Consider the following 22,498-nt stretch of genomic DNA (forward strand, 5'->3'; position numbering starts at 1 on the left):
TCATACAACTCCGACGAAAGTGTCTGCGAAAACAATTCAAACCTCTTCCACTTGTATGTGTCGTCGAGGTTGCCAAGGAAAAACTTCTCATTGAACTTTTTTCTTTGCTTACCTTTATACTTCGAGCTGACGATTGATGTTTGGGTATAAAAAGTGACTAAGTTTAAGTGAATGACTAAGTTTACTCCAAACGCATAAAGAAAAATATGTATAATAAAACTTAAAAACTTCATATCTTGTATAATTGGGGAAAAATGGAGGTTGAAAACAATTTTCAAGTGAGCGGCAGTGTAAGTCATAGATCGTGAAAATCCATCCAGTAAATCACCAAAAACGGCTACTGCACAATCCCACGGCAGCGGGTTCTTTCGTACCGGATTGACCCGGAATAACACAAAAGCAATGTTCCGTCCAGCGGCTGCCACCTCAGTGTGTACATGTTCGTATTTGTTTCGTTTTTCTGTATTGGGAGCAGCATATCCCGGAATGCCTACTCCGAATTCTATTGGTCCGAGCCGGGACGGAGGAAAACCCAGGACCAATATATCTGTGCTCAGTTTGTCACATCCGCATCTTCACCCACATCCAACCTTCGGTGAGATGCAATAGATGTCAGGAGTGGGTGCATCTAAGGGGTTGCTCTGGACTCGTCCACGTGAGGGACTACGACAGGGACTATGTTGCTGTATGCTGTGTGAACACAGTCCCCAGTGAGTCGTCGTCGGATTACGAGACTCCCTCGTCGTCTGATTACGAAACTCCCCCGCAGTCCCCACGACAACAACCGCACACGCAGCCTTTAACACCAGCCCTTGTTGTCCCAATCCCCGAAAATGCAGCCTTTTTGCAATTGAATTGCAATGGACTCCGAGGTAAGATCAAGGAGATAGTAGATTTTATGAGTCGGAAGAACATCAAGGTCGCGGCGGTGCAGGAAACCAAGCTGAACAACAACCACAGCTTAGAGCATTGTGATGGTTACAATGTTCTGAGGAAAGATCGCACCAGAAGTGGAGGTGGGGGATTGGCTTTCCTATTGCACCAGTCTGTCCAATACAGACCTATCTCGGTTGAGCCTGTCTCTAATGACCCGTACATGGAATGTATGGGGGTAGCAGTCAGGTGTGGAGCTGCCGAAATAGAGTTGCTGAATGTATACATCCCGCCGAGAAATAGCTGTATCCCTGATTATAGGCCTGACACTAGCCCGCTCTTGCTAAGTCATAATCGTCTGGTCCTGGGGGATTTTAATGCGCATCATGAGATGTGGCATTCGGCCCTCGGAAACGACCAGAGAGGTACAGCGCTGGCTGAGCAGATTGATAGCTCTACGTTTTGCACGGTCAATGAGGACGCCCCTACCAGAATTAGAGGAGAGTGTCACAGTTCGCCTGACATAACCATCGTGTCACCTGGTCTGACAAATGACGTTACCTGACAACCCGTCATTTCCCTTGGATCAGACCATCTCCCCATAATTGTCTCCATTAGCAGACCACCCGACTTCATCACCTCTGAACGCCGCACGTTCGTCAATCATAAAAAAGCTGATTGGCCGAGTTTCAGAGAGTTCACCAATCACCGCTTCAGAGAATTGCCCAATCCTTCTGATGTTCGGGTAGCGGAAAGGACGTTCCGGGACATCATCACTGCTGCAGCCACTCGCCATATCCCTGCTGGTCGAATACCCGAAGTAAGACCAAATTTCCCAGCAGAGGCGACGGGATTAGCAAACGAGCGTGATGAGCTTCGTCGTATCAACCCCAATGACCCCAGAGTCAGGGAGCTGACTCTGGAAGTTAACAGGCTGGTCGGCGAGCATAAGCGGAACAAATGGTTAAATCATCTGAAGAGCTGCAACATTGGAGCCGGTATAGGTGAATTGTGGGCAACGGTTAAGTCACTCTCGAACCCTGGAAGAAGGGAAGATAGGACCTCAGTCACGTTTGGCGACGTTACGTTGACTGACCCGAAGAGGTGCGCAAGTAATTTCAATCGACAGTTTGTCGAGCATCCCGAGAGTGACAGGGCGAAGAGAAGAGTATTACGTCGCATCAGATCTCTTCCTGCCGAGGATGAACCACCACAATTTTACAATGGATGATGTTGCCAATGCCATCAGGAACGCTAAATCATCCAAAGCGTTGGGCCCTGATGGAATCTCCATGGTAATGTTGAAGCAGCTGGATGAGCCGGGAGTCGAGTATCTCACCAAAGTCTTCAACTTGTCGCTAGCCACCCTCGTTGTTCCCGAAGTCTGGAAAATGGGCAGGGTGGTCCCACTACGGAAGCCAGGCAAGGATGCCAGCAAAAGTGAATCGTACAGACCGATTTCGCTTTTGTCGCCCGTAGCAAAGACACTTGAGGCCTTGATCCTCCCCAGTATCAGAAATAGCTATCAAGTTGCCGATCATCAACATGGATTCCGTAAGCAGCACAGCACGACAACAGCGCTGCACGCCATTACCACATATATCTGTAAAGGACTCAACCAGAGACGGCCGTGCGATAGAACAGTGATGGTGGCTCTTGACTTATCAAAAGCCTTTGATACAGTCAGGCACTCCACGCTGTTTGAGGACATTGAGCAGACAACCCTCCGGCCAAGCTTGAAACGTTGGATAGTCAACTATATGTGTGGACGCCAGTCGTACGTGGAATTCAGGAATAAGAAGTCCAAACCCCGTAGAGTGAAACAGGGAGTTCCCCAAGGTGGGGTGATATCTCCGGAACTGTTTAACCTCTACCTCTCCTGTATTCCACCCCCTCCAGACGGCATTGAGATCGTGACGTATGCGGATGATTGCACGATCTTGGCGTCGGGTACCTATCCTGATGACATCTGTGAGAGACTGAACAACTATTTAACTGATCTTACCACCTTTTTCCATTCGAGGAATATGCAGATTTCCCCCACAAAATCTACAGCCACTCTGTTCACCACATGGACAGCGCAGTTTGGACGTGAGTTGAATGTCGTGGTCGACGGTAGCAGAATTCCGACCACAAACTGCCCTAAAATTTTAGGGGTCACATTCGACATTCACGTCGTGCGCACACGCCACAGCTATCTGCGACAAGTTGAAAAGTATGAACAAGGTCCTCAAGTCCCTGGCCGGCAGCACTTGGGGTGCAGATAAAGAAACCTTGTTGGCCACGTATAACGCGATAGGTCGGTCTGTGGTAAGCTATGCGGCTCCAGTCTGGTCCCCGAGATTGTGTGATTCGAACTGGAAAAAGATTCAAACTTGCCAGAATGCCGCCCTGAGAACAGCGACAGGGTGCCTCCTCAAATCTTCAATGGACCATCTACATGAGGAGGTAAAAATTCTTCCTGTAAAACAACACAATGAGATGCTTTCGCTCGGGATATTGCAGTCGGGCCCGCCCGACACACAACACCTTTTTAACTGCCCCGCCCAACCTACCCATCTAACTCCAGTGGATCTGTGGCTACATCCCATCGAAGCAGCCACTTTTCTGGAACTGGGAATAGACCCAGAGCCAGATTGAACTGAGGAACGAACAAATAAACATAACATAAACACTGTTACAACAACAACAACTGCAAAAGCTGACAAATTTGCGAAAAATGTTTTTGAAAATATCGCGGATTAATTCGCGTTTTCTGTGGATCGTTTCTTTTTCTGTTAAGAAACCGACACATCACTCGCGTGTTTGCGGAAACAGAGGTATAAAAAGTTAAGGGTATAGAAACTGTATTCGATTTATCCCAAAAATAGTGTGTGATGCTATATCCATGGTTCTTGATGGATTTTATTGAAATTGGTTTAGATCCATGTATTTTTCACGGTTGATAGTGAAATCGGATGCGCATAAAAAGTGTGTGCACTTTATGCAAATTATTAGCTTTATACAATTTTTTGCACACTAAACTGCAGACGATGCTACATCGCCGCCGCCAAAGAAAATCTTGCTAAATGTTTACAAATGAAAAGAAAACAATTCGTTTTATCGATTTTGAGGATTTCGCGATTTACACGCATTTCAAAATGTATATTACCCGATACAGTTTTTCTTCAAAATTATTCCCCATTGAAAAGTACCCAAAATGTATATGAACATCTTCCCTACCTTCCTCAAGATGTAGGCGTATATTCGGGAAGTGATTCCCATGATAAATGTGCGTTTTCGCGTGAATTTTACCTAAAATAGATGAATAACTCCGACAGTTTCTTCAACTAACACACAAAATAAATTTGAAATTTGTTTCTTAAAACGTTTTTTTTTTTTAATTTGCTCAATATATTTTTTTGTTTTTGCTACAATATGCGAACCGCTAAACAGATTTGTAAAGTTTTGGTTTCATTCGATGTTTAGATTACGTACATATTTATTTAAATATATTTAAGATGCATAAACAGCTTGAATTTTATTAAAACATGTTACAAAATATCATTTTTTTTAATTCTTTCTTATTTTCCGTAATAGTAATCATATAGTATGTAGGCAGTAGGGTTATGACTTTTTGAGATTTTTCCTCAGAAATGAATTCCTGTAGCAGGGATGAATGAACTTTTGCCTATTAATCATTATGCTATCGTTTATTCCATTGAAATATAAAAAAAGTTCACGCACAAATCGATTTTAAAAAAATAATTTTTTGAAAAAATATATGAAATGAAAAAAAAAATTTTTTTCAAAAAATTGTTTTTTGTTGCACGAATGAATAAATATAAGCCTACTAATAACTATAATAACGTTTATTTCATTCAAATATTAAAAAAGTCGCGAAAAAAGTCACTTTGAAAAAATTTTAAATTTTTTGTTTTTTGTTAAAAAATTATATTTTTGAATAAAAGCGTTTACGGCATTTTTACGATTCTCAGAATTGAAGAAAAATGGTGAGAAATAAATTTTATGTCATTTTAATTATCTCATGTGGATCTAAAGTTTATTTTCAATTATATATCTGTTTTCAGTGACTTCAAAAAATTGTCCATAATTTTGATAAATTCAAATTTTAAAATCATTTTGTGCGTGAGGTTTTTTCACCGAATCACTTTATAATTAAGATTTTATGTAATCTTATGGCAAAACTCATCACGCTATGATACAGGGATATGAGGTTGTAAAAAAGTCATAACCCTAGTAGGCAGCCATTAATTTGCAATGTTTCCCAATATAATGAGTAGCGCTTTTTAAAGATTTTTTCTTATTATCAGAATTGAAACCGCTATAACCGAAATTAGCTTAGGTTAGGTTAGGTTAAGAAAAGGCGTGATTCAATAAAGGGCATACACCTAAGCCAGAAGAGGCCTGTTGTGCGCTCTAATTTTATGTGTCCTGGAAGTTGTTGTTAGTTTAGGAGTTCCGTCCCATTGACGTAGTCCCTCAAGTTTTTGAACACGATGTCCTTGATATGGTCGAGTCCTGTAATTATGCCGTTTCCCATTAGTTGAGTTCTCAAGTTTGTGAAAGCCTGGCAGTGGCAGAGATAGTGTTCCAACGTTTCGTTGTCCTCGCCACATGCCCTGCATTCACTATTCTCTGCACAGCCTATCCTGTGCAGATGCGCTTGTAGTCCTAGATGCCCTGTGAGGACACCGATCAGTCTACTGATATCCTTTTTACTCATCACTAGGAGGTCACTTGTTTTGTCCTGGTCTGGACAAAATCTGGATTGATTTTGTCCCCATAGGATTTTTGTAGTTTTTCCCTTTTCCTGGTTATTCCATAGGGATACATGAGCATTCTTTGCCCAAGCATTTAGTTCTACACGCGCCGCCTTTAAAGGTTTGGCATTGTCTAGACTTACTGTAGGTAGCTCCCTGGCTTGTTTTGCTAAGGAGTTTGCTACTTCGTTTCCCGTAATCCCTATGTGTCCTGGTACCCATATAATGTTTACCGAGCCATGATGGGAATAGTCGTTAATTGAATTTTTACACTCTAAGACAGTTTTCGATATTGTTGCCTTACTTGTTATAGCTCTAATAGCTGCTTTACTATCCGTAAGGATGTTAACTGTGAGTGGCCTTGTATTTGTTTTAAACCAGTTCAGACATTCTGTGATCGCTCGGATTTCGGCCGGAGGATCGTGTTATGATCCGGCAGACGAAGGGAGATCCTCGTTTCCGTGTCTACGATATAAAGACTAGGGTTATGACTTTTTTACAACCTCATATCCCTGTATCATAGCGTGATGAGTTTTGCCATAAGATTACATAAAATCTTAATTATAAAGTGATTCGGTGAAAAAACCTCACGCACAAAATGATTTTAAAATTTGAATTTATCAAAATTATGGACAATTTTTTGAAGTCACTGAAAACAGATATATAATTGAAAATAAACTTTAGATCCACATGAGATAATTAAAATGACATAAAATTTATTTCTCACCATTTTTCTTCAATTCTGAGAATCGTAAAAATGCCGTAAACGCTTTTATTCAAAAATATAATTTTTTAACAAAAAACAAAAAATTTAAAATTTTTTCAAAGTGACTTTTTTCGCGACTTTTTTAATATTTGAATGAAATAAACGTTATTATAGTTATTAGTAGGCTTATATTTATTCATTCGTGCAACAAAAAACAATTTTTTGAAAAAAATTTTTTTTTTCATTTCATATATTTTTTCAAAAAATTATTTTTTTAAAATCGATTTGTGCGTGAACTTTTTTTATATTTCAATGGAATAAACGATAGCATAATGATTAATAGGCAAAAGTTCATTCATCCCTGCTACAGGAATTCATTTCTGAGGAAAAATCTCAAAAAGTCATAACCCTAATATACATATATTCTTAATCAGGGTAAAATTCTAAGTCGATCTAACCATGACCGTCCGTCCGTCCGTCTGTTGAAATTAAGGTAAAGCTCGCAATTTTTAAGATAGAGCTTTGTAATTTGGTATAGAAGTTTCTATTACTCCTAGGATGTTTGGAATTGCAAATGGGCTATATCGGTCCACGTTGTGATATAGCCCCCATAAAACGGTACGACCCGATTTTCGGTATTTTGAAGGTTTTAACTTCATTATCACACCGAAATGGCTGAAATTTTGTACTAAGTCTTCTTTGGGGGTATAAAACTTTCCTCCAGAATTTTGTCGGTATCGGTCCACGCCTTCATATAGCCCCCATAGAACGGTACCACCCGATTTTCGGTATTATGAACGTTAAGGCCTCAATATTCCACCGAAATGGCTGAAATTTGGTATACTACCTTTTTTTGGGGGTATAAAACTTCTTCCTCTAAATTTGTCGGTATAGGTCCACGCCTTCATGTAGCCCCCATAAAACGGTACCTCCCGATTTTCGGTATTGTGAAGGTTGTGGCCTAAATATTACTCCGAAATAGATGAAATTTGGTATTTAGACTTCGTTGGGGGTACTCAATCTTCCCCTTTAAATTTGTCGGTATAGTTCCACGCCTTCGTATAGCCCCCGAAATTTGGTACTTAGACTTCGTTGGGGGTATAAAACTTTACCCTAGAATTTTGTCGGTATCGGTCCACGCCTTAATATAGCCCCATAGAACGGTACCTCCCGATTTTCCGTTTGAACGTTGTGGCCTCAATATTCCACCGAAATTGCTGGAATTTGGTATTTAGTCTTGGTGGTGATATAAAACTGTTCCCCAGAAATTTGTCTGTACAGGTCCACGCCTTCATATTGCCCCGACTAAAATTCGTCGGTATAGGTCCACGTTTCGATATAGCCCCCTTAGAATGTTGAAGGTTGTGACGTCAATATCCCACCGAAATTACTGAAACTCGTTATTTAGTCTTCCAAGGGGTTATAAAATATTCCAGAAGATTATTATCAGTATAGATCCACGTCTTCCTATATCCCTATAGAAGCGTACTTTTTGATTTTCGGTATTTTTTATGTTTTAGGCGCATTCTCTTACCGAAATATAGGAAATTTGGCATTCAGTCTTCTTTGAGTTTAAAAACTTTCCGCCAGAAATTTTTCGGTATATTTGGTATTAAGTCTTCTTCATACATGAAAGGAAACTAATTATTTCATTTTACTTCAATACAACTCGTGGTTGAGGGTATAACAAGATCGGCCCGGCCGAACTTAACGCCGTTCCTACTTGTTTTTTATGTAAATTTTTTACTTTATATGTTGTCATTATAAGTCTCAATAAACTTAACCTTAAACGTAATTAGACCAATCCAAACATACTCAGCGGACTCAGACCGCCCAATATATCACCACAATGAACTAAACAGGTGATTCAACATACCAGATTAGACCGGATTACCGAAACAAGTTTAGTTACCTTAAACGGGACTGGAACTGGAACCGGATCATAGCACGAGCCTTCAGGCGAAGTTTCAATATATACAGAGTGTCTGAACCAACTACTGTTAACATCATTACGGACAGAAACATAAAAAACCCATAACAGCCAAGACAATCAAATCAGAACCTGTCTTGGACTGGATAAATTCACGCCTCGATACATAATGGATACCACGAAATGTAGGGAATAGAGACAAATAAAGCAAGAGAATTAACAACGGTAAACCAAGATAATGCTTAGTCCTTAAATACGGCGCGTCTAGCATTGAAAACATGGTTAGAAAATGCCCACATATCCTTTTGAAATAGTGAGGAAATACGGAAAACCATCAGAATCCTATGTGGAAACTCAGATGATGATAAAAGAAAGAATCTATAATAACTAAGTAAGAGGTAGAGATAATAGACTGACAAGCATCATTACAGGACACCTTGATTTACAAAATTTATTTTGCAAATGGTAATTGCTGGAAATGCGGAGAGAACCTCGCAACGTCGAAACACTTTCCCTGCCATTGCCCAACTTAAGCAAACCTCAGAACCCAGCTCTTCGAAAACGATGCCATATAGAAACTTAACCAAATCAGGGTAAAAGAGTTTATCATTTTAGTCGATTTCTTAAAGGATACAGAGTTCCTACAAACCTGCGCAAACAGAGTTTCGTCGCATACAATACCTTCTAATCGAAGGTGTTAAATGAGGGTGCCGCAGCAGAGCAGAAACATCAATTGAATACTCTTAAGGCGTCTCCTTTTCTTTGGAAACCTCTAAAGGTATATATTAACCTATCGAAGGGCACTTAACGCCTCTTCAGGCGTTTTCTGTTCTACAAAGGACTTCCGACGACGTATTTTATTTGATCGAAGACTACTTAAGAAGTCATTTTCTATTCTATCGAAGACCACTTAAGGCGTCATCTATTCTATCGAAACCCTCTTGAGGTGTCTTCTATTCTATCGAAGATCACTAAAGTCGTCTCTCTATCTCTGGTATAGCAGTTGAAAAGTTGCAGTCTGTTTGGTGGGTCTGTACATGCTGGGCATATGGTTTTTGCACGGTGTCATCAATTCTTGCTCTTTAGAGGGATGAACCATTCCGAACAATTAAATAAACATACGAGTATCGGACTTAGTTGAGCCAAAACTATTCTGGCTTGTCGCGGCACCTGTTGTTCTTCACCTATGATAGATGTATCCCGAAGACGGCATTCACACGATACTTTAAGGCGTCTGCGACTACGTCTGTCCGAATTCATGTCAAGCCTGATTAATATAATATTTCATCTAGGGGGGTTTCTCTTATATTGTTAGTCCTCTCTCCCTTTGAATCATGCAAATCCCTCCATATGGTAATTGGACTGATTGTCACGGTAACACCCAAACATGTACTGCAACGAGATCATGCAAATGTGTTGCCGTACTGGAAAAATTGTCGACTTCTCAGATGCAGATGGTCCACTGATAACATGAGGATGCACACAGCTGGAGTTCTCAGGGCAGCATTCTGACAGGTTTGAATATTTTCCCATGTTTGCGGACCACACTGGCGCCGCATAGCTTATCAAAGAACCGACCGATCGAGTTATGTGGTTTCTTTGTCTGCACCCCAAGTACTGCCACTAGGGACTTGAGATCCTTGTTCCTACGTCTCAGCTGTCGAATGTTACCTCAAGAATCTTGGGGTAATTAGTGGTCGGAATTCTGTAGCCATCGATCAGGTCATTCAACTCTGTGCTCATCTCAGCAGTCCATGTGATGGATATTTTCTATTGTTCGCGTTGAAAAGGGTGATTAGATCGATAAAATAGGAGTTCATCCCTTCACAAATGACACTAGGGAAGTAACCTGGCGCCAAGACCGCACAATCATCAGCATACGTAACGACTTCAATGTCATTTGGAGGTGTGGAATACAGAAAAGGTAGATGTAAAACAGTTCCGGAGATATCACCCACCCTGGGGAACTCTCTGTTTCACTCTACGGGGTTTGGACTTCTTGTTTCTGAATTCCACGTACGACTGACATCCACACATATTCAAACTTCGTCGGAGGGTAGTCTGCTCAATGTCTTTAAACAGCGTGGAGTGCTTGACAGTATTAAAGGCTTTTGATATGTCGCGCGGCACCAACACTGTATTATCTCATGGCTTGTTCTGGTTGAATATTCGACTAATATGTGTTGAGATGGCATGCAGCGCTGTTGTATTGCTGTGCTGCTTACTGAACCCATGATCGGCAACATGATAGCTATTTCTGACTCTTGGGAGGAGTAACGCGTCAAAAGCCTTTTCTCTGTGTGACTAAAGCGAAATCGATCTGTACGATTCACTTTTGCTGTCATCCTTGCCTGGCGTCTGTAGCTGGACCACCTTGCCCTTTTGCCAGACTTCTAGCACGATGTGGTTGACTAGCGACTGGTTAAACACTTTAGTAAAGTACTCAAATCCCAGTCGTTACGCTTTGGATGATTAATGCCCGTAATTTCTAGCCCTAGGTAACCGGATAGGTAGCTACCTATTAGTTATCTTTACCTACGCGTTTGGTAATTTCTACGTGCAATTTACCGAGACGTGTTTAAATTTTGAAAACGTGTGGTAACATTGGTGACTTTCATTCATGATTTCATAAAGACATTGCCACATATAACTGTTTTACAATTTTTAACAAATTGGCAACGATCAACCAGGTAAAATCCTTGGTGTAAGTAACACGGCCGTTTTCGACCCGGTAACGTTACCTATGCATTGAAATTATGAAATTTTGCTTACACAGGGGATATCTATGAACTCATAGATAACTACGCGTAGAAATTACGGGCATTAGAGGTTTTAATGGCATTTGCAACATCAACCATTGTAAATTGTGATGGTTCGGCAGGAAAAGCTCTAATGTAACGTTATACTCTTCTCTTATCTTCTCCGGGGGTGCTCGATTAAAATAACTTACTCATCTCTTCGGGTCAATTAACATAGTGTCGCCAAACGTGACTGAGGTCTTATCTTAATTTTTTATACGGTTCGACTTAGCCGTTGCCCACAATTTACTAATTCCGGCTCCAATGTCGCAAATCTTCAGACGATCTAGCCTCTTGTGCTCATGGACCAACCTATTAACTCCCAGTGTATGCTTTCCAACTCTAGTATCAATAGGATTGACTTATCGCGCTGGAAAATGGACAGAGTGGTTCCACTACTAAAGCCAGGGAAGCAAAGAGGAATCGACAAACCCATTTCGCTTTTACTGGGAATTACCCTTTCCCCAGTGTGAGAAATAGCTATCCATTTGCAGATCATCAACATGGGAATCGTCAGCGGCACAGCACTGCACACAATCTCAGCATATCAGTTTAAGCAAGTTGTCAGATAGGTACTAGTCACTCTCGACTTATTAAAAGCCTTGAATACTTTCAAGCACGCCTAGTCCAGCGGGAAATGTTATCTCACTTCTGTTATTCGACCAGCAGGTATATATCTATCGGCTGCCGGCTGCTTTTACATGATTGATAAAAGTGCGGCGTTTAGAGGTGATGAAGACGATTATAGAAAGATGTTGTGACCCAAGAGATATGATGATGATGCCAGGTGATGTCATTAGTCAGACGTAGTGACACGATGTTTATGTCTTGCGAACTATGACACTCTCTGCTAATTCTTGTTGGGGCGTCCTGATTGACCATGCAAAACGTAGAGCTACCAATCTGCTCAGCCAGCGTTATTTCCCTCTGGCCATTACTTAGTTAACCAATGCCACAACTCATGGTAAGCATTAGAGTCCCCTGGTCCGACTGGTCGGTTATTATCTTCCAAAAGCGGGCTAATGTTGGGACTATAACCTGGAGTACAGATGTTTAGCAGTGGGATGTATATGTTAAGCAAATCTACATTGCGAGCCGTTGTACGATCACAGCGCTGTACACTGCAGTTCAGTTATATTTAAGACCACCTAAGAACTTCTGTCGAAGAACTCGTAAGGCGGCTTCTATTCCATCGTACTTTCTAAGGCGTTTTAGATGACTTCCAAAGACATCTTCTATTCTATCGAAGACAACTTGAGGCGCCTTCTATTAGATCAATGCGTCTTCTATTCTATCGAGAATCTCTTAAGTAGTCTTCTATTCTATCAAAGACCAATTAAGGTGTCTTCTATTTCATCGGAGAACACTTAGGACGTCTTGTACTCTATCGGCGACCACTTAAGGTGTCTTCTATTCTATAGAAGACCACTTAAGGCGTCTTCAATTCTCTAGAGGACGCCTTAAGCCGCCTTCGCTTCTATAGAAGACCACTTAAAGCGCCTTCATTTCTATAGCAGTCTACTTAAGGCATCTTCGATTCTATTGCTACATAAGGCATCTTCTATTCTACAGAAGACCACTTAAGGCGTCTTCTATTCTATAGAAGACCACTTAAGGTGTATTTTATTTTTAAAAGACCACTTAAGGCGTTTTTGATTCTATAGAAGACCGCTAAGGTATCTTCTATTCTATCGAAGACCACTTAAGGCTTCTCCTATTCTATCAGAGACCTTTTAAGACGTCTTCTTTTCTATCAACCACTAACCACTAAAACGGCTTAGGTTATATCAAATTCCAATTAAGGTGTCCTCTATTATATTAAAGACCTCTCATGGAGTGTTTTATTCCATCGAAAATCGCCTAAAGCGTCTTCTATTCTACCAAAGGCCACATATGTCTTCTACCCAGCATAAGTTCATATCCGTTAGTCATTATGTAATCCATTCCCCTTACCGGGAATAACAATCTTGAAGCGATGTAGGGGCTTAAGTTCGCAAATTTCCTCTTCCGAGCAATATGCCTTAGGTATATAGTTTTATATACCTGAAGCGTACTGCCTGCGAAATAGGAAGTTGTGAACGACCAAAGGTTATTCCAGGTTTCTGATCTCTTGCCTCAAAAGGGATCCCCTAACACCGGGGTGTTAAGCGACCTCGTGCCCATCGGTGTTCTCAAGGTTTGCAGTTAGGGTACCAACTGTATTCGAACGGAGCCTCGCGTGATACCTGGGCACCTCAGCGAGTAACCAGCGCCCTAGTCATGGTAATGGAGGGCTATGCCATGACCTGTCCTCAAATCCCCCAGTAAAACGTTCCCCTATGAATGAATCCGAAATAAATAAACCCAAAACAACCCAAACCAATCTCCCCTCGTTATCGACCCCAGCTATGACCACGGACAATGCCGCACTACCAAATGCGACTCTAGGACCTCAAGAATCCCTGGGTGGGGACGTGACCCCGACGACCTTGACGATGGACAGAGTAAGTCAAGACATTCTGAACCAAAGCAGGGAATTGCTTGATCTCATAGAGCAGAGAGAGACCTGCAGATTGAGCCAGGAGAGCCCCCCCCCCCCCCCCGGAACTGGGAAGACGACTCCCTCATGTCGGATGAAGAGATGGATGTTACTGTGATTCCATCTCGGACATCCCAGGAAGCGCCTTCCTCGGCCCAAGGAGGGACCTCGAACCTTACCACAGCAGGTCCAACTCCTCTACGGGATGTTACATCGGTCGGTACCGATAAGCCTTTTCTTCCGAGGCAGGACGCCATGGAGGAAGAAGCCGTGATGGAGGAAGCGACCCCCTCTAACACGACCTCTACCAACAAGAGCGAGAAGGCCAAGGAGAAGAAGGATCGGCATGAATACAAAAGAGCCGCTAAGTACTGCAACAAATTTGTTGGTAAGGAAGCCACTGACATAAGTCAGGACGAATTTCCATTAATCGGAGTGAGGCTTCGAGTTATGAGGAGACTTGAGCGTAGGTACCCTCATATGGAGAAGATCCACGTTCCAACTCCTGGAACGGCTGACCCCTCCAGCCCAACGGCTGTCAAGGGTGCAGTCGCTCCGGGTAACCTACCCAAACCGGGAGTATCAGGCTGTTCGGACTCCTTGCAGACACCAATGGTGTCAGCGGCGGGGACGGGCAGAAGGATACCCTCGACCCTGGAAACAGCAAGACGGCTGCTGTCCTCAAAGGCACCAACCGTCTTGCCGTCGGAACAGAAAAAGGGACAGTCAAGGACAACGCAGATGCTCAAGGCGACTCCGAATGCATCTACCTCGTCGGTGACTGCCCCCTCTACTGTCGGGGTAAATAGAAGCAGCGACCTCTTGCGAACCTCGACGATGCAGAGGCCTGGTAAACAGGCAACTGAGGCGTCGAAGGATCCCAAGAAGCCCTGCTCCTTAAGTGATGGAGGAGTGAGGATCGCCGGTGGCGCAACTGGTAGAATGGCTGGAGTGACGGACGGCCCTTCAACCTCTAGGTAGGCCAGTGGTAGACCAAAGACCTCTCCGCAGCAGTCATGCGTAAAGCGGGTCAGGTCTTCGGAGGATACACAGCCAACAGCCAAGAGGATGCTGGACCGACATCAGACCAACCATCCTCCCACTCTTGCTAAGGTGGCCGCCCAGCAGACGGCAACTGGGGTTGAACAGGAGAAGTCCTGCAAAGGAAGCTCCAGTCCGGCTCCCCAGCAGTCATCTGCTGGTGGGACATCAAAACCAGCGAGGACCCGGAGGAAGCTGGCCTCAAGGGATGTTCAAATAGCAATCATTGATAGGTCTGATCCGGAAGGTTGGATCAGTGATGATCATTGGTTGCTGGTTGAACGTCTACTGAGGAAGGCCATAACCTCTGACGAGGCGGACGCAAGTATGACGGGCTTTGGCAAGGCAACTTATATCAGAGGTGTCAAGGTCATCGGCTGTCAGGATGAGAAATCGAAAGATTATCTCATACGAACGGTTGATGGCTCGGGCGCACTCTGGGAAGGTTGCAAGCTAGCCGCGGTGCCTACTAGTGAGATACCTCGCAGAGCGTCAGCCACAGCCTGGGTGCCACCTCCGGATCAGGAGGTTGCGGAGGTGCTGAAGATGATCCAGAGGCAGAACAGAGGTCTCTCTACTGCCAGCTGGAGGTTTATCAACTCCACTGCGGTGATGAAGTTCACCATGGATAATGAAAGCGCGGACTACATTAGGGATTGTGAGGGAGAGCTGTACTTCGGCTCTGGTTGGCTTCGGTTCCGAGTCTCGAAGCCACAGTAGAGAAGCTCAGCAGCAAGAGCTCCGCGTTGTGCAGATCAATCTGCACCACTGCAGGGCTGCGGCTGCTGAACTTCTCCTCTCCCTCACAAAAACCGAAGTAGACATCGCTTTAGTCCAGGAGCCCTATCTTCATAAGAATAGGGTTTCTGGACTAAACGATGGGCGCTACTCTATATTCTCTGCATCTAATGGCGAGAAGGTAAGAAGCTGTATTGTAGCCAAGAAAAGGTTACCTTATTCAACTCTATAATTACAGTGATGGTGACACGACTGCAGTGAGGTTAGAAGTAGGCTCTGGAAGAGCCTTGGTGCTGGCCTCAGTCTACATGCCGTACGAGGAACCCAACCCACCCGGTATACTGTTGCGGAAGCTAGTGGAGACGATGAGTAATGCAAACTTAATAGTGGGCTGTGATGCAAATGCTCATCACTTCCACTGGGGTAGCAGCGATACAAACTCAAGGGGTGAGTCCGTATTCGATTTTATTTTAACTAATAATCTTCGAGTATGTAATTGGGGAAATACCGCCACTTTCCATAATAGGGTAAGGGAGGAGGTGATAGATCTAACCCTTACAAATATGGAAGATACTTCTATAACTGACTGGAGAGTATCGGAGGAGTGCTCCTTTTCGGACCACAGAGCGATACACTTTCATGTCTCTTATAGAAGTAAGCGGCAACCGCCTCATAGAAATCCGAGAAGAACAAACTGGGACTTTTTCCATTCCCTTACAACTTCCAGGCTGTGTGAAGTTCCAGAACCTCGCACAGTAGGGGAAATTGACAATCAGGTGGAAAATCTCACTAAGATTCTGAGGGATTGCTATGAGATGTCCTGCCCACTAACGTATCCTGGTAGGAAAGCTCAGCCCGTCTGGTGGAACAATGATTTACACGATCTGAGGAAAACCAGTAGAAAGGCATATAACAAAGCTAGTAGGACCAAACTCAGTACTGATTGGGATCTCTATAGAGCATCTTTCAATAAGTACAAAAGCGAGGTTAGGAAAGCCAAGAGAGACTCTTGGGTTAGGTTTAGTGAGTCCATAGAGGGAGTTAATGCAGCAGCAAGATTTCGCAAGGTGATCTCAAAGGACCCGAAAACCATTAAGCATTAAGCGAAACGAGGGCACCTGGACTAACTCAGCTCTTGAGACTCTAAACCTGTTGGCAAGTACACACTTTCCTGGCTGTCAAGATGCCAGCACGTGTCGACCTAGTGAAGATGCGAGCAGAAGCTTCAACACAGTAGAGTGTGATCTTGTTGATGGTGCAATAAGTAATCCCAGAATCTCTTGGGCGATCAGTACTTTTCAACCCTATAAATCCCCTGGACCTGACGGTATCATCCCTGCGATGCTTCATAACGCGCCTCGAGTGTTGATATCTATATTAAGGAAGATTTTTAGGGCTTGCATTCTGCTGTCGCACATACCGGCGATATGGAAAGAGGTGACGGTGATCTACATCCCCAAAGCTGGGAAACCTAGTCACACCTTACCAAAGGACTATAGGCCGATAAGTCTTTCCTCTTTTCTACTTAAAACTTTGGAAAGGCTACTAGATTTGGAAATTAGATCTTATATAAATAATGACCTTGTAAGCAATTCACAACATGCCTACGTAAAAGGGAAATCGACAGACACAGCGTTACACGAGGTCGTGGGTTATATAGAGAAGAACATGGATGACTCGAGCTTCACTTTAGCTGCTTTCTTGGACATAGAAGGTGCGTTTAACAACGTGAAACTTGAGTCTATCCACTCTGCTCTAGAATCATTAGGTGTCCCCTCAATTCTAATCGATTGGATAGATAGAATGCTCGAGAGTAGAATTATCAATTCAAATTTAGGAGAGAGTTCAATTAAGAAGTCGGTCACCAGGGGCACACCACAGGGAGGAGTCCTATCACCCCTGCTGTGGCTTCTGGTACTGAACGGGATACTTTTAGAATTTGACAGGTTAAAAACCAAAGTAGTCGCCTACGCTGATGATGTAGTTATTCTAATCAGCGGGAAATTTCTATCAACGCTGTCCGACCTTATGCAAGGTGCCTTAGTAAAGCTCTCACGCTGGGCCCACCAAAATGGACTTGGTGTGAATCCGGCGAAGACAGAGTTGGTACTATTCACCAGAAAGAGCAATACTGCTGAGTTTGTTCCACCAACTCTGGGTGGGGTGCAACTAAACCTCTCCACTGAAGCTAAGTACCTTGGAGTGGTACTGGACCATAGGCTCCTATGGAAAAGGAACACCGAGGAGAGAGCTAAAAGAGGTTTAATTGCACTATATTCCTGTAAGAACACCATAGGAAGGAGCTGGGGCTTAAAACCACACATTATACACTGGTTGTATAATACTGTGGTTTGCCCCATTCTAACCTATGGTTGTCTTGTGTGGTGGCACTCACTTAGTATAAAAACAAATCTTTCAAAGCTAACCAATGTGCAACGTGCCGCGTCAATTCTCATTACTGGAGCTATTAAAAGCACTCCTCAAATGGCGCTGAATGCTGTTTTAAATGTTCAACCTTTGGACATTTTGGCTCAGCATCAGGCCTCCAGGTGTGCTTTGAGGCTTAGGGAACTTGACATGTGGCGTTGCTCAATGGCTGGCCATGCATCTGTTCTGCGGCGGATTATTAGTCAGGTAGAGATTGGTGACAGAGGGGGAGAGACTGACTATATCTCACCGTCTCTTGACTTCAATATACCTGACGTCTTAATTCCCAATAGGGACGCATGGGTTCAGTGCAGACCAATACCCGATAGCCTATCCATCTTCACTGATGGGTCTAAGATGGAAGAAGGCACGGGTGCTGGTGTGTACTCAGACGAACTGAACTTCAGGTACTCGTACAAACTTAACGACAACTGTAGTGTTTTCCAGGCAGAAGTCTTTGCAGTATTGAAGGCCTTAGAGGCACTAGTGGGGGGGACAGACCTAGCAGACAGGGCGGTTACTATATATGTAGATAGCCAGGCTGCGCTAAAAGCTCTAGGATCTTTCACTATTAAATCTAGGATCGTTCGAGACTGTAGAACTGCTCTGAAAGCCTGCAGAGTGCCAGTAAGACTTTGTTGGGTACCTGGTCACTGCGGTGTAGTGAGAAATGAGATTGTGGATGAATTGGCAAGGCGAGGCTCGCAATCAACCGATATACAACTGGAAGTTGGAGTGCGACCCCCGCTTTGTCACTTCATTGACAAACTCACAAGGTTCCACGTTGAGAAAACCAAAAGAACTTGGCTAGACGCTCCTGGTTGTCGGGAGGCTAAGTCAATCTGGCCGGAGATCTCGGCACGTAGAACTGATTCCCTCCTCTCACTATGCAAGTCAGAGATCAGGGTTGTTGTGGGGGCCATTACTGGCCATTGCAACATCAGATCAATGACGTGCAGATGGGAGGCTAGCAGCAGTGATTATTGCAGGCTGTGTGAAGATGCAGAGGAGACGGAGACGATTGATCATTTACTGTGCCAGTGCCCCAGACTGTCGGCCAGGAGATACAGACTCTTCGGCACATACATGATTGGATCGCTCTCCTACCTCTCTTCTTTCGACCCATCAGTCCTGCTTGCATACTGTAGAGGTCTTAAATGGCTATTGGGCAGACAAACTTAACTGCATGTTAGTCAATTTAATAACTAATATACCTCTCTTGTTTTTCTTTCTTTTATCTTACCTCATCCTTCTCCTATACCCCCCCGACCCGTCTCTTCCTCTCCTACCTCTTCCTCCCCCATCCAGCAACAACAAACTGGTATCCAGACGAGCACACAACCACACGCCATCACATCACAACAATCAAACCCATAGATGCAATATCCATCATCACCACACTTACACAACCACCATCACATATACACCAGCAAAAATCATCATACATCATCACATCACCACACATTAACGGTCATCATCACACACAGAACCACATGCAGAACCACCAAACAACAGATAATATCAACAATATCAATATCAACAATATCCGATCTCAACAAAACAGGATGATCACAATGGACCACAAGGTCTCTGAGTGGAGTGGCTGCCTTTTACAGCAGCTGCGCATCCTATAACCTAACCTAATGTAGACATTAGGTGGTACAAAGCGTGTGTGTTCGACTACAAATCCCAGAGTTGTGTGTTCAACGCTTACCGTCGGCCGGGTATATTTTGTTAAAACATCGAAGACCAGTTGGTGAAGCACATTTAAGCACAGGCAAGCGTTTAAACAACCCTTAATGTTCGCACGTGTAGCCTAGTGTGTAGTGTGTTCGGCTACAAATCAGAAGTTCTCATGATCAAATCTCGTAGACATCAAAAATTGAAATTAAAACAATTTCCCACCTCAAGAGTTCCAAAAATAGAAAAACATACATAGGTTTTTTTAGCTTTTTTTCTACTTTCAGTGGCAATAAAATAACTAAATATTATAGTGGTCGTAGAATAGATAGTTATTTAGTGCGACATGCCCTTGTTAAAATAATTAAATAAATAATGGGTTAGTTAGGTTTTTTTAGCTTTTTTTCTACTTTCAGTGGCAATAAAATAACTAAATATTATAGTGGTCGTAGAATAGATAGTTATTTAGTGCGACATGCCCTTGTTAAAATAATGGGTTAGTAGGGGGTTTTGTAAGTAGTTACGACTTCCACTGGTTACTATAAAACCACATTATTTATTATTTTTGCTGGGTATTGTACCGAAGATCACTTAAGACATATTCTATAAAATCGAGACCAATTAAAACGATTTCTATTCTATAGAAGACCTCTAGAGTTTTCTTCTATTCTGTAGAAGACTTCTAAAGGTATCTTCTATTCTATTATATCAATTCATCCAGAACTAAACATGCAAAACCTTTTAATTCACTGCATGTTTATGAAATGTGACCTATTTATTCGTTCTATCGCCCTAACTCTAATCTGAACATGAAGTTTGCATGTTTTCCTGCCCAACAAGGCCAAGGTTTAGCCATTACTCTAATTAGTGAGTGAAACATTCAAATCAGATATTTGCGAAAACGTTGCAATCAACGTGCCATATAGAAATTGGGTAGGAGAGGAGCGCAGATACTGACTGCACTTAATTCCATCAGTCTGATGAACTTGACTCATAACACTAAACCAACCACCGACAACTTTCATATTTGTCGAGTCAGAACAATAACAATAATAACTAAATATTCATGTTGGCCTCTGATGGCCATAATTATTACTTTTTTGTTGTTGTTATAAACTTTAATTTGTATCAACAGACCGCCTTTTTCCGGTGAATGAGACATCATCATCAGTAGCAGCAGCAAAAACAACAACATCATCACAATTAAAAACACTTTTCCTCCAATTTCAACTTACCCGAATAATTAAGCGGAGTTTTCAACACCAACAAAGCAATGTCATGATGATATTGGCCCTGTTTATAATCGGGATGTACAATGACATGGCTAATGGCATGATTCACCGATCGGGGAGCACAAAATCCGGTGCTGGCACAATCCGGGTCTGAGGATGTGTCATATTCTCCAACACGCACGGAAGATCTAAAAATTAAAGTTAATTTGAGATGTTTGAAGCAGAGAAGGCCAATGGATTTTTGGAATACTTACAAACGATGACCATCAGCCTTAGCCAAAGCACAATGGGCTGCTGTTAAAATTACTCTGCGAGCAATAACCGAACCGGCACAAGGATATGCAAAGGCACCAGTATTGATATCTAAAAATAGTTAATATTGAAATTTTAAATATTATTATTACCAATTTGCCCTCCCAGTCTAACCTTAGGAGCAAGACCAAATTGTCTTTACAATTAACACTACATAGTCTTTCCATAAATGATCAAATGGTCTTCCCATAGATGACAGAATGACCTTGCTTTAGGCTCTTCCCACAGAGGAACAAGTGGTCCTCTAAAGAATATCTAATCAATGGCCTATTGAAAACGTAATAGTCCTCCCTAGAAGACCAAATGGACTCCATAGCAAATTGAACAGATTTCTTTTAATATAAGAGCAAATAAGCTTCCTTTTGAAGACCCACTTATCCCCCAATAACAATACAAACCTCCTTCTTCATCATCATCCATATCACTTCATTTTTCTACTTACGTTTAAAACCAATTCTCGCCACAAATGGATATGTACCCAAACCACGATAGAAATGTCCTTGGACCAATGACTTGCCACATACTTGATTTTTCTCCAAAGGACTGCTCGGGCAACAAACGTAGGGCATTTCTTCGCCACCACCACAAAATAGTGACTTATCACCATAATAACACATTTTAGCCACTTCGTAAATCATTGCCGTACAATCATGTAGCGGTGTACATTCTGTACCCACCGAACATTCGGTATTTGCATCGTAATATGCTCTGGGCAAATATGCACGTCCTTGCGGTCCATTAGCAGCTGGTGTTGTATCTTTCGGTTTGCCATAATTTGTAGGCATTACCAATCTTGCTGAAATTAGAAAAAAAAATGAAATCAATATCAATTGATTAGAATGGACGAAAGAAAGAAGACTTTTTCCACATCTCATCCTTTTAGGATGAATGGAAGTCGACTTAAGTGATCTTATATTGAATAAATATGCCTTAAAAGGGCATAAGTGTAATAAAAGACGTCTTAAGAGGTGTATGATAGAATTGAAGACATCTTAAGAGGTTTTAGATAGAACAGAAGACGCCTTAACTGGTTTTCCATAGAGTAGAAGACGACTTATGATGGCTTTGATGTAAAAGAAGAAGTCTTATGTGTTCTTTGATAAAATATAAGGAACCTTAATGTATATTTGTTAAAGTAGAATACGCATTAACATACAGAATAAGGCACTTTAAGTGGTCTTCGATAGAATAGAAGACGCCTTAAGAGGTCTTCGATAGAATAAAATATGTCTTAAGGAGGCTTTGATGGAATAGAACACACCTTAAGTGGTATTCGATAGCATAGACGACTTAAGTGGTCTTCGATGGAATGAAAGATGCCTTATGAGGTTTTCGACAGAATAGAAAACGTTATCAGTGGTCTTCGATTGCATAGCCGATGCCATAAAGGGTCGTCTATAGAATAGAAGACATCGTAAGTGGTCTTAAGAGGGCTTTGTGAACTTTGACAGAATAGAAGACGCCTTAAGTCGTCTTCGAT

At 42.5% G+C, this 22,498-nt stretch overlaps 2 protein-coding genes across 2 annotated transcripts in view; both read right to left on the reverse strand.

Annotated features, from left to right (window-relative positions):
• The window catches only part of LOC141394054 (uncharacterized), a 208,677-nt gene that overhangs the window by 114,946 nt on the left and 71,233 nt on the right, over positions 1 to 22,498 (reverse strand). The window lies entirely within an intron of this gene.
• LOC141394050 (venom protease) overlaps positions 1 to 22,498 on the reverse strand; it is a 50,062-nt gene that overhangs the window by 12,860 nt on the left and 14,704 nt on the right. The window contains exons 2-4 of the mRNA XM_073967860.1: positions 21,461 to 21,814; positions 20,961 to 21,069; positions 20,710 to 20,894 (exon numbers count right to left, since the gene is read on the reverse strand). Coding sequence (XP_073823961.1) covers positions 20,710 to 20,894; positions 20,961 to 21,069; positions 21,461 to 21,814 — 648 coding nt within the window. The remainder of the gene's footprint in view (positions 1 to 20,709; positions 20,895 to 20,960; positions 21,070 to 21,460; positions 21,815 to 22,498) is intronic.

This window comes from Musca autumnalis, unplaced genomic scaffold (genome assembly GCF_047663935.1).
Source record: "Musca autumnalis isolate F117 unplaced genomic scaffold, ASM4766393v1 scaffold_2, whole genome shotgun sequence".
Classification (NCBI taxonomy): Eukaryota; Metazoa; Arthropoda; class Insecta; order Diptera; family Muscidae; genus Musca; species Musca autumnalis.